Source organism: Heterocephalus glaber, unplaced genomic scaffold, assembly GCF_053883595.1.
Source record: "Heterocephalus glaber isolate CG9 unplaced genomic scaffold, H.glaber_assembly_v1.0 deba00001497, whole genome shotgun sequence".
Taxonomy (NCBI): Eukaryota; Metazoa; Chordata; class Mammalia; order Rodentia; family Bathyergidae; genus Heterocephalus; species Heterocephalus glaber.
This window is the reverse complement of record NW_028258320.1, coordinates 68,831,048-68,843,122: the sequence shown is the minus strand read 5'-3', so window position 1 is coordinate 68,843,122 and position 12,075 is coordinate 68,831,048. Positions and strand designations below refer to the sequence as shown.

Below are 12,075 nucleotides of genomic sequence, written 5' to 3'. Positions count from 1 at the left end.
AAAGAGAAGAAAAGGAATATGTGTTGAACCGCCTTTTATAACTAACCTGCTTCCACAGTGAGAGCCTTAAATCATTCATGAGAGCAGTACCCTCATGACCTACTCACTTTTTAAAGTCTCACCTCTTAATACGCCCTCAATGACAATTAATTTTCAACATGAGATTTGGAGCAGATAGTCAAACCATAGCATAGCATATTTATATCAAAATACTAAGAAACAATATTTATTGTTCCTTTTTAGTTTATGACAAGCACTATACAGTCTTTTATTTATAGTTCATTTAAGCATTCATAAAATAATTCTGTTCTTATGCTTTAAACTAATGCATAAATTGTATCCTTTTCTGTGTTCCCTAAAAATTGCTTTTATATGGAGCCATTTTGAGATTTATCAGTGCTGATACGTGGAGCTCTACAGTGCATTCGTTTTAATTATAATGGCATTATATAGGGCATTTACTTAGATAGAAAAAACAAAATTTACTTACTCGTTCCCTTCTTGCTGGACATTTAGGCTGTGTGCAATTTGTTACAATTACAAATATAATTATATATTTTTCCTTTTGCTAGAACTTTGCAGTAGAATTATAGGTTACTTTGATTTTTTCAAATTGCACTGTAAAATATTTATACAAATTTATGCTCTCTTCACCTTTTTTCTGCTCTCACACTCACACTTTGTTTTTTTGTTTTTTGGCTCCGGGGATTGAACTCGGGTCCTTGCACTTGTGCAACAGGTGGTGAAACCACTGAGCTAAATCCCTGGCCCCACACTTTATAGTATTAGCCTTTTTAATGTTGGCCAAACTAATGGTTTAAAAATACTATCCTCTTGTTTTTACTTGCTTTTCCTTATGTCTAATGAAAGTATCATTTCATGCACTTATTTTCTTTTTGGGTTTCTTTGAATTGTTTGTGCTCTGCATTTTTCTTATTTTGTAACTTGCCTTTTTCATATGATACTATTTTTCTTAATAGGACTTTTTATTTAACCAATTCTGAATCCTAATCCTTCGTTGGTTATTCATATTGCAAATTTTCTTTCAAGTTTTGTGGCTTGGCTCTTAACAAAATTACTATTGTTATTAATTTTTTCATTTGTGACTTGTGTCTTAAGAACTTTCTCCAGGCCCTAAAAGATGTTGTCTTGTATTTGTCCTATAAATTGGAAAGTTTTACTTCTAATATTTAAGTCTTTAACTGGAATTGATTTTTATGTTTGATGTAGCATATAAATGCATATTTTAGTTTTCCTTTAGATTTACTGTGTGTATCTATACCCTTTATTGGATAATCTATGTTTTCCCCATAGATTTTTAAACCACTTTATTGACATATTTCTGAGATAAAAAGACAGTACATAATGAATGTTAAAAAGTTGACAGATTTATAAAGATATACCTATGAAATCATCACTATAATCAAAATAATACATATATGTATGTGTCTCCAAAAGTTTCCTCCTGCATTTATTTATTTATCTTAACACTTAACATAAGGTCTACTTTCTTAGCAAATTTTAGGTATACAATACAGTATTATTAACAATAAGCTCTGTGCTATATAGTAGATCTCCAGAATTTAATCATCTTGCATGACTTAATAATTTGATTAACATTTTCCTATTCATCACTTTAGTCCCTGGAACCACCATTCTACTTTCTGAATCTATGAATTTGATTATTTTGGATTCAAAATAAATGCAGTATTTGTCTTTATGTGTCTGAGTTATTTCATTTAGCATAATGGCCTCCAGGTTCCTCCAAGTTATTTCTTCTTTCTCCTGTTTCATCAATTTTTCCTTTCCTAATTATTTTTTCAATAACCATGAAACATACTATTTTTTCCAATCTGAATCTGAAATTCTTTCGTTTGTCTTGATTACATTTACTCTTACTGGTACTTTGTCATTTCTCTGCATTTACTGATAGTTCAATAAATTTCTTGAATTGTCAATAATAACTTTTCTTCATACCATTAGTTATTCATTATTGCAATAGTAGAACTTATTTTCAGATTGTGTATGTTTGCATAGACTTGAGATGCATTTTTAATTTTAGTGTCTTATATCATGTACCCTAATATTCGAAAATTTTGGACCATATTTCAGCATTGTTATACGTTTTGAGTTCCAGTTAATTATTCATTCATAATTTCTCTAAAAATATACTCACGTGTTTTCTGACATTCCAGGCAGAAATATATCATCTGGATGAGTAAAAAATTGTACAGTGGGCTTCTGGAAGACTTACATTCTTAACAGTTTTAAGAGGAATCATTTTGTGTAGACATCTGAACTTTATTAAATTTGTTGGAAATCACATTCTCTGAAGAGTACCATTACTAATCACTTCAAATGAATAATACTTCTATTTTTTTTCACTAGGATTGATCATTACCATATGCAAGATACATTGTACTGGTGGTACTTTCAATTCTGATAAATAAGAAAAAATAAATCATAACTGAATGCTTGGCTGAGTTCGATGGGACATATTTATGTCACTGGCTTTAGTTCTTAGAAAAATATTCTTGGGCTTGAGACAGTGCAACTTCTGCTCAAGAGTGCTCAAGTTCATTAGTCACCTATATTCTGTCTCCTACAGGCCATCTACTCATGACTTCTTAATAGTTAGTTCCAATATTGAAAAAATAAAGGTAGTTTTACAAATTCTTAAAAACTTTTTTTAAATGTTTGCTTTTCATTGATGATATTTTCCCTTCATTCTGAGTAAATTTTACATTTGGTCAAGATTGTAGCCCTATTTATATCAGCCAATATGATCAATATTTTCTCTTTCAAAGACTACATTTACTTGGCTTGCATAATATTAATATTTTGTATCTTCTAAGTTGTCCCTTTTAAGTGTCTTTTGCTGGTGTCTCCTTAGGATCTAATTTTTTCTTTCAGTGCTGGAGATGAGTTACATCCACAATCCTTTTTTATTTTATTTTGAGAAAGGATCTTCCTAAATTGACTGGTTTTCCTGGAACTTGTGATCCTTCAACTTGTCTCCACAGTAGCTAAGATTGGGCCACTGAGCCCAGCAGAATTTTAATATTTAACATAGGTAGATCTCAGATCTTCTCTTTATCCCCTATCTATATACAAAGTGAGTTTTTGCATTCATAGCTCTAAATCCCATTTAAATGCTGATGATTTAAAAATTACCTAGATTATGTAAAGGTGCAAATCTCCAATGATGAATGTCATTATATTGTATACCTAAAATGTACCAATGATTAGAATGAATAATCGATAATGCAAAATAGGAAGAAAAGGTCCAAAGGGGTAGAGGTAGTGGGAGGGGCAGGGGAAAGGAAAGAAGGGAAAGGAAAAATGATGAGAAATGGAAAAAATGGAAATAAAGTCTTTTTAAAAAGGGAAGGGTGGAGAGGGTGAAGGGAGGGCTAGGAATGGGGGAAAAATAAGAACCAAGATGCATCATGTAAAGTTACAATTCCCAATGAGAAATGTAAATGTGTTGTATACCTACAATGTACCAATAAAAGAATTTAATAAAAAAAATAAAAATTACCTATTAGGCCTACTCCTGAACTTGACTCAAGATGTCATCTGGATATTCAGTAAATATCACAAACTTAATCTTTTCAACACTAAGTGCCTTACTGTCTTCCCAGTTCACACGTATTCTTTCCCTTCTCAGTTCATGGTGATGGGGGAGGGCTTAAGTAAAACATAAAAATAAAAATACCTTTCTTTCAAAATCAACATCTATTTATTGAGCTAAACTGTTTCTTTGTAACGTCCCAAATCTTAATACTTAATACAATTTATGTCTTAATATTTCTCGTGACAGAGAGGAAAGAGAGTGCAGGTGCGGGGGAGAGAGACTATCGTCTGTGGTTAGGGATGTGTATGTGGTCTTGGAGGCATCCGTTAAGATTGATGGTCTAAGATATTTTGCCTAAAAACATTCATTGAATCCCTTGAATCTGACTCTTCTTAAGTTCAGGTTGCTTGCTGCTCATTACTAAATCAACTAGGTACTGAATTTTAACAAATTTGTATGCGACGAGCCTAGAAGAAAACAAGCTAGCCAGGTGTGGTGGCACATGCTTATAATACGAGCCTGAGGCTGGACAGGTAGATCTGAACTCTGTTTGAAATTCTCTGGCTTCAATCTTCAGCACCAAAGGGGAAAAGCATTTTTGAATATTTGGCCCTAATCAGTTATATTTTTAAGCCTAAAACTAAAGTTTGTTTTTTAAGTTATGAAATTTTAAATGTGCCAAATACTATAGTATACATATTTGTAGATGAAAATTAGAAATATGTTATATTGAATAATTTTCATTGTCAGATGTAAGGATGTCTATAAATTCTTAAAAAGATAAAATGTTGCCTTACACTAAATTATACTAGAAAAATATGTATTGAATTTTATAAAGTGTACAAGTAAACAGCATGGAGAATGATGCTTCAATAAATATAATAAATCTTTTTATAGCAATTCTATCTTTACTTTTTGCATTTATAGCTTTAATAGCTGAGGACATAAAAGTTATGTGTATAAAAGACTGAAGTTATCTTTATTTAAAATAATTTGAAATTTTATAGTGGTGATAATTTAACATTATGAGGAATACTTCATCCTTGTGTAACATATAAAACTGCCAATGACATATAACATTTAAATTTTTTACTTTGGTTTTAGCTTTTTGTATGGACATAATTAAAATTCCTTTCTTGTGAAATCCTTTTACCAAGATGCTGAGAGTCCCATATATAAAATAATTTTTTTCACGGAATTGTTTTTAAATTGATGAGTAGAAATGATCATAGTAAATGAACAAGTGCAGTACAGTATATAATCAAATATTATTTGGATATTTAAGTTTATATTTTCAAGTAATTTTGATTTTATAAAATAGGATATCAAAAGGTCTACCTTGAAAGCAATAGAATTTTAACTGGAATAAAATGCACCAAAATGTTAAATCCATTTTTCTCTAGAGGTTATAGATGACTTTTATTTATTTTCTTACTTTTGTATAGTTTCCAGGTGTCTGTAGTATTAAGGTAGTACTCAAAAAATAATAAACATAATTTTAAGGAATTAAATTTTCTATATCTGTGTATTCCTTTTTGTTATTTGAGACAAAGATTTATATTTTTATTTTCTTGACTAGAGTACTAGTATTTAATGACCATTTCAATACCAGTATAGAATATTATTTTCACCTAACTTGTCTTTCAGGCCATTTTTATTGTAATGTACATATCAGAATTCTACTTTTTCTTTCCCCTACAGACAGCCTTTTGATTGATTATCAGTTTACCTTTAGCTTACTACAGGAAGATGATCGCCACCATACTGCCATAAATTTCATAGCAAATCCAGAACAGGTAAAGAAATATCCTTTATAATGTGAATATAGTAATTTCAAAGGAACCAAACTTTCTGTCATCTTTCATTGTTTTTGCTCCTCAGAATTATTACACTTTAGGGCTTCATAGAAAAAGTTAATCCTGTTCTTTCTTTTCATAAAACTTAAATATCCTCGTGATTCAGGGAGATTGTGAGTTTGATATTTTAGTTTTGCTAACAGTTTCTATAATTGACATGTTAGATTACTTGAATACATATTTTAATAATATAATGCTTGTTCATAAATATAACTCAGACTGTTAGTCTGGTTTGAAAATAAAACTGGCCTTCCCCCCAGTAGAACAGTTTATTCTGTGTTACTTCCTATTCTGTAGATATGAAGGAGTGCCCATATTCTTGGGAATACGTTTAAAATTTTAATTTTTAAATGAGAATTTTAGTCATATTTGCTTTTAAATATAATCCTCTATTCACTGATTCTGTTTTTATAATAATGATGTCAGCAACTATATCAGTGAGACAGTATTTAGAAATACTCTACAGGTATTTTAACATTGTAATTCATTTTTCCTTGAAATAAAATTCATCCTTTTACGTATTTTTAGTTGTACAGTTCAATAGCATTAGGTACTTATTTATAATGTTGTATAATCATAACCTTGATCCATCTTCAAACCTTTTTCATCATCTCTGATAGAATAACTTCATTCTCTCCTTTTTCATAGCTCCTGGTACCTTATTCAACTGTCTTTATGAATGTTTTTTTATTCTTGGTACTTCATATAAACATAGTCGTACAATATTTGAATTTTGGTACTTGGCTTGCTTTTTACTTAGATTAATGTTTCTAAGGTTCAACCATGTTGTAGCATCTAATGAAATTTATTCTTTTCCATTGACTTCTTGGTTGTTAATACTAATTCCAAACCATGGGGTTTTCTGAGGCTTGAAGAAATTTAATGTAAGTGGGATATCTCACTCAAATTTTCAGAATAAATTATGTTCCTCCCAAATATTATCAATAGTGTCTTGCACGTTTGTCCAGATTAGCTACAATTCTAGTTTGCTTCTACCATCACTGCCTCCTTTGATGTCCAGAAATCCCTAGTGTTTTCAAATATTTCCACTTCAATTTTTATTTTTCACTGTTTTGACCAGTTGAATTCAAGGGCCTAGACATGTTTTGATGATGAACTGCAGTGAGAAGTGTCACAAAGAATGCTTATGATATTATTTATTATAATTTTCTTTGATTATACACATGTTCACTTGGGAACAATCTCTCAAATTGTTATGAATCATTGATCAATGCTTCCCACTTATCCTATAAGGAAATAATAAATTGTAGATATCTTGATATTTATGCATTTCCTACATATTGAAAATAGGTTTAATTCTAACCCACTATAGATCAATTTTAGTCAGTGCTTTTATGTGAAATATTTCTGGAGTAAGTTTCTAACATGATTTTGTTGAACTCATCCACATCTACCAACAATGTTCTAAATGATTGATTTAATAATTTCTGAGATCATAATGATACTTTGATGATGATAATGAGCTTTTTAGTAATGCTAAATGGTTTTTATAGGTCTTTAGTTATGGTACAGTATATTTTAATAATATCTAAAATTAGAATAGATAGAGGGTGAACAAAAATATTAGTGCTCCCAGGAACTTCTTGAGGTAACTCCTTATATACCCATTTTAGATAAAAGGCCAAATTACAGCACAGAAGATAAATGGGGAAGTTCAAAATCTACCTTGGAGTTTATCACACAGTTTTTTTTTTATTAGAAAACATAGATGACATCTATAACATAAATGACCACTATACCTGTTTAGTTGAAAATTTGCATAATATATAGAGCTTGGGAAATTTAGGACAGGCACAATTAAACCAGTAGACTAAATCATATGTATCCAGTATATTTTCACTTTCTTAACTTTAACATTTTCTTTCTTGGTAGTCAAACAAAAATTTGGATATTTCAATTAATGCATCAAACAACTTTAATCTCAACATTACATGGTCGGTTGGCTCAACAGGTAAAAAATTTTAGTGTCATATCTCCTTCACATGTGTTCCTATATGGAAAATTTTCTAACATGTTTTATTGTTGATCTAAATAAAAGTTTAAAAGTTACATGCCATAATCATTGTTATTGATAAAAATAAGTAATAGTATGAATAAAGTACATTACTTTGTCAACTTTCTTCCTTGCCCAATTAAAATTAGGTAGCTAACAAATGTTATACACCACTTATTTTTAAATAGCTATATTATGAAATGCAGAGATTCTAATTTAGACAGATTACTTCTTTAAAAATTTTTTAAAAATTTATTTATTTATTTATTTTTTACAGATTACTTTTTTAGCGCATGAGAGTGCAATTTCAATTCACCATTAGAGCTATACATTTATTAACACTCCTTTTTACTTAAAAAAGAAATTCTTCTGTCCCAAATTGATAAAAGCAACAACTTGATCTATTATTTTCAAGCTTAGAACTATTTCCCTGCTTGTCAGCTTCAGAGCTGAGGGGAGTATTAGAAACCTACATAAATATATCTTCCACAATAAGGTTTATAAATTGAAATTATTAATTTTTAAAAGTACAATTACGAAGAAATTCAGATCTTTATGTTGAATTATTAATTTGTATGTTTACCTTTCAATACTTTTATTTGGAGGTAGAGTTCTAGAATGTACATGTTAAGAAAGCATAAAAGCTAATTTTAGAATAGATCAATTTGAAATTAATTCAATTACTCAGTATATTAATTTTAATTATTTTTACAGTTCATTAACATGCAAGTTTTGCTAAAATTGTTGGAAATGCTTTGTTCCATTTGATTAACTTCAGTAAATATTTACTGAGTGCCCAATCTGTGTTTAACTTATTGAGCATTTAGCTCATGTTTTAAATTATGGCCTCCCAATTTATTTAAAGTAGTGATGGTTCAATTTGTGGTAAGACAAATAAATTGATTTCTTTTCCAGTTTTAATTGGATTAAGACATGTGAAAATATGGCCTGATTTGTAAAGAAGGAGCTTAGTTTCTGGGCCATATAGGCCTGAATTCCAAAGAGCTTACTGCTATTAGCTATAAATTTTGTACAAATGCTTTAATCTTTCTCAGGATTAGCTTTCAGTTTGAAAAACAGGGATCATAATATATCTAGAGTAGAATTTTTATTAGAAAAGAATATCAAGTCTCAAAGCCAATGCCTATTACATAGCATTTAATCAGTGGCACCATTTTTAAAAGTAATTTTTATATACTGAGTCTGTTTCTATTAAAGTTGTGGGAACCTTATTTTTTTGTCATTCAAAATTGTAAGCATGGATATACTTTGATAATTGTATTTCATAAGACCAATTATAAAAAAATAAGTATATTGTGTTTTTAAATTAATAAAGATCCCTATTTTGTAGTATGAATTATTTATTTTGTTATTATTTACACTTTAGCTGGAACAATATCTGGAGAAGAGACTCCTATAATTTCCAGGACTAACATAAAGGAATACAGGGATAGTTTTTCCTATGAGAAATTTAACTTCAGAAACAATCCTAACATTACATTTTATGTGTATGTCAGCAACTTTTCCTGGCCTATTAAAATACAGGTAAGTGTTAAGAATATTTATTTCTAATGACCATTGAATATTTTCATTATAAATGAATTATGTGTTTCTCCAAAGTGAAACTTGACTTGAACAATACTAAAACATGTACAGACCTTTAATAAAGAAATTATGACTCTCTGTGACAATGAGTGTCTCCATAAACACACTAATACAAATACTATTGAACCAACCAAAAAATGTATTAAAGCTTTCAATGGAGGTTAGATCCTAAAATATGCAGCAAAATTTGAAGCAACTGGGATTTTTGAGTTTTCTGATTAATTTTATTAATTTATTATGATGCACATACTCCCTTATTATTACTCCATTTGAAATTATGTGCCCTATTTTAATAGCCTTATTTTTGCTGTAGTATATAGTGAACATAATGTCTGATACTAAATTCTTAGAATTAGCAATACCTAGACATTTACTTTTTTAAGACCATTGCCTCTTATTATTGGTTTCTTAATAATTGCTCTCTTTGTGTCATGTTTCATTTTTATTTTGGCTAGTGATAGACTACTGAAGACTTCAGATTTATTTCTAAGAAATATTTGGAATATTCTTTCTGTCTGGAAATAGTCTTTCATAAAATGTTGTTAATTGGAATTGGTTCATTTATTTATTTCTTTATGACTGATTAAATTCACATTAATTTATGAAATAGCTCATATATGCCAACCACTATACTAGGCTATTATTTAAAAAAATCTTATAAAGATTTACAGATCATTCCTTGCCTTTTTATATTAATAAATGACAGATCATGTTCTATGACCAGAAATGTTTGCATGTTTTATTTATGACAATTTCTATGTGATCATTTAAGGGAGGAATCAGTGATTTTTAAATCGTATTTTATTTAAAAATTAACATTTAAATAATGGTGACTACTTAGCTGTTCAAAAATATAGTACAAATTTTCATTTAGTAAACTTAGTTATGGGGATTAATTTGTGATTTTTTTTTCATTGAACAGTGTTTGCACAGTTAAAACACTTTTCATGCTATTGTAAATTGTTTCTTTAATTGCTAGAGCAATCTTCTACAATATGGTTGATTTTTAAATATTGAGCTTTCCTCCTCTTGTGGTAAACTCATTTTTTATTTGTAGAAACCCTTACATAGTTTTAGTAGAATTTTCTACATAGAAAATAATACCATTAATAATACATAATTACAGGGTCAGTCTTTCCCAGTCTGTGTGCCTAATTATTGTACTGAGTAAAACTCTCAATATAATTTTGAACAGGAGTGGTAAAAGTTGACATCTTTGTGATGTTCTTGTACTAAGTGGGAAAATATTCAGTCATTTTCCTTTAAATATGATGTTAGCTGTGAGAAGTAGCTCTAGCAGATTGAGGAGATTCTTTATTCTTGGTTTTTTGAGAAGTTTATTTTTTTTTAAACATGAATGTGTGATGAAAATGTCAAATGATTTTTTTCATGTATTGAAATGATCTTATGTGATTGTTTCATTAAGTTTGCTAATAGAATTGAATTACATGGATTCTTCCTATGTTGACAACATGTTCTTTATTTATAATGGTTTTTAATTGAAAAGTAATAATTGCATATATTTTGGGGATAAAGTGTGATGGGGCAAAACATCGAGTTTTGAATATTTAAGCCAACATTGCTATTTAGGGAGAACTCCGCTTGTTCGTGATATATTATTCCTTTCATATATTGGATCCGATATGTAAAATTTTGTTTTCTATCTTTGTAGGGCATATAGTGAGTAGTTTTTTTCTGTTCTTTTAATCTTGCTTGTCTTTGTATCATTGTTCTAATGGCTTTGTAGAATGCACTGGGAAGTATTCCATCCTCTGTAATTCTCCTGTGAATAAATATTTTTTTGCTTAATACTGTATTAGTGGGCCAGGCATTCAGCTCAGTGGCATTGTGCCTGCCTTGCAAACACAAGGTCCTGAGTTTGATCCCTGGTACCGAAAAAAAAAAAAAGAAAAGAAAAGAAAACTATATTAGTTCACTCATTGCTGAACACAACACTCACAACTTAGAGGAGGAATGGTTTAATTTAGCTCATGATTTGAGGGGGATGCACTCAGTTCACTATCAGATGGATCCAAGACAGGAACATTATGGCAGAAGGGTATGATGGAGCAAAGCTGCTAAATTCATGGTTAGGACAGAACAGAGCAGGGGAACACAGAGAGGAACTGCTAAGTAGACATACATAATATTCAAAGCCATGTCTCTAAGACCTACCCAGAAACACTCATGGACATTCTCTACTTATCTACTAGGTGTTTCTCAATCCCATGACATTGACATCAGTATTAACCAATGATGACAAATACAAAATTGAATTCATTTGAACATGCAGTTTTCTTTGTTGGAAGGTTTAACTACAAATTTAATCTCTTTAATAGAGTTAGAGATTTTTCTGGTTACCTATTTCTTCTTGAGTGAACTCTATTATTAGTTTTTGTCTCTCAGTTGTGTCCCACCTGTTTTAATCTAATTTGTAGAATGTCTTGGCAACAGTTGTTAATAATAATGTATTTTCCGTAGTAATATCATCTTACCAATTCATCGTCATTTGTTTCTTCTCTTCTTTTTATTCTATTCTAGATTGTCTAGAGATTTATCAATTTCGTTGATTCTTCTTAAAGAAACAGTTTTATTGACATTGTCATTGTTTTCAAATGTCTGTTTCATTCTTTCTTTTGCTTCTTTCCATTATTATTATTTTTCTACTTTGATACTAATATGCTCTTCTTTTCGTACTTCTTATAGTGATATTTGAAGTAATTCATTTCAGATATTCTTTTCTAGTTAAGGGGATTTAGTGCCACTCACTTCATTCTGAATACTACTTTGTAGTACTTCTTTGAACATAATTTTTATAGATTGTTTGGTTCAATTTTTTTTTGTAATTTCCCTTTTGGTTTCCTCCTTAAATGGGTTATTCCAGTAGTAGTTTAATTTCCAAGTATTTGAACAATTTTAATAATTTTATATGTTGTTTGTCTGTAATTTAATCCCAGTAAGGTCACAGAACATGTTTTGTATGATTTGAAACTTTTGTAAACACATCAAGATTCATGAGGCAT

The 12,075-nt window shown here is 29.7% G+C and overlaps 1 protein-coding gene across 12 annotated transcripts in view; it reads left to right on the top strand.

Annotated features, from left to right (window-relative positions):
• Positions 1-12,075, top strand: part of Atrnl1 (attractin like 1) — an 833,568-nt gene that overhangs the window by 340,706 nt on the left and 480,787 nt on the right. For all 12 annotated transcript variants that reach the window (XR_015440462.1, XM_087185263.1, XM_004838867.4 and 9 more), the window contains 3 exons: positions 5,279-5,373; positions 7,327-7,405; positions 8,835-8,992. Coding sequence is in view for 11 of the 12 variants with exons in the window: in XM_087185263.1 (XP_087041389.1) it covers positions 5,279-5,373; positions 7,327-7,405; positions 8,835-8,992 (332 nt within the window). In the remaining variant the exon portion in view is untranslated. The remainder of the gene's footprint in view (positions 1-5,278; positions 5,374-7,326; positions 7,406-8,834; positions 8,993-12,075) is intronic.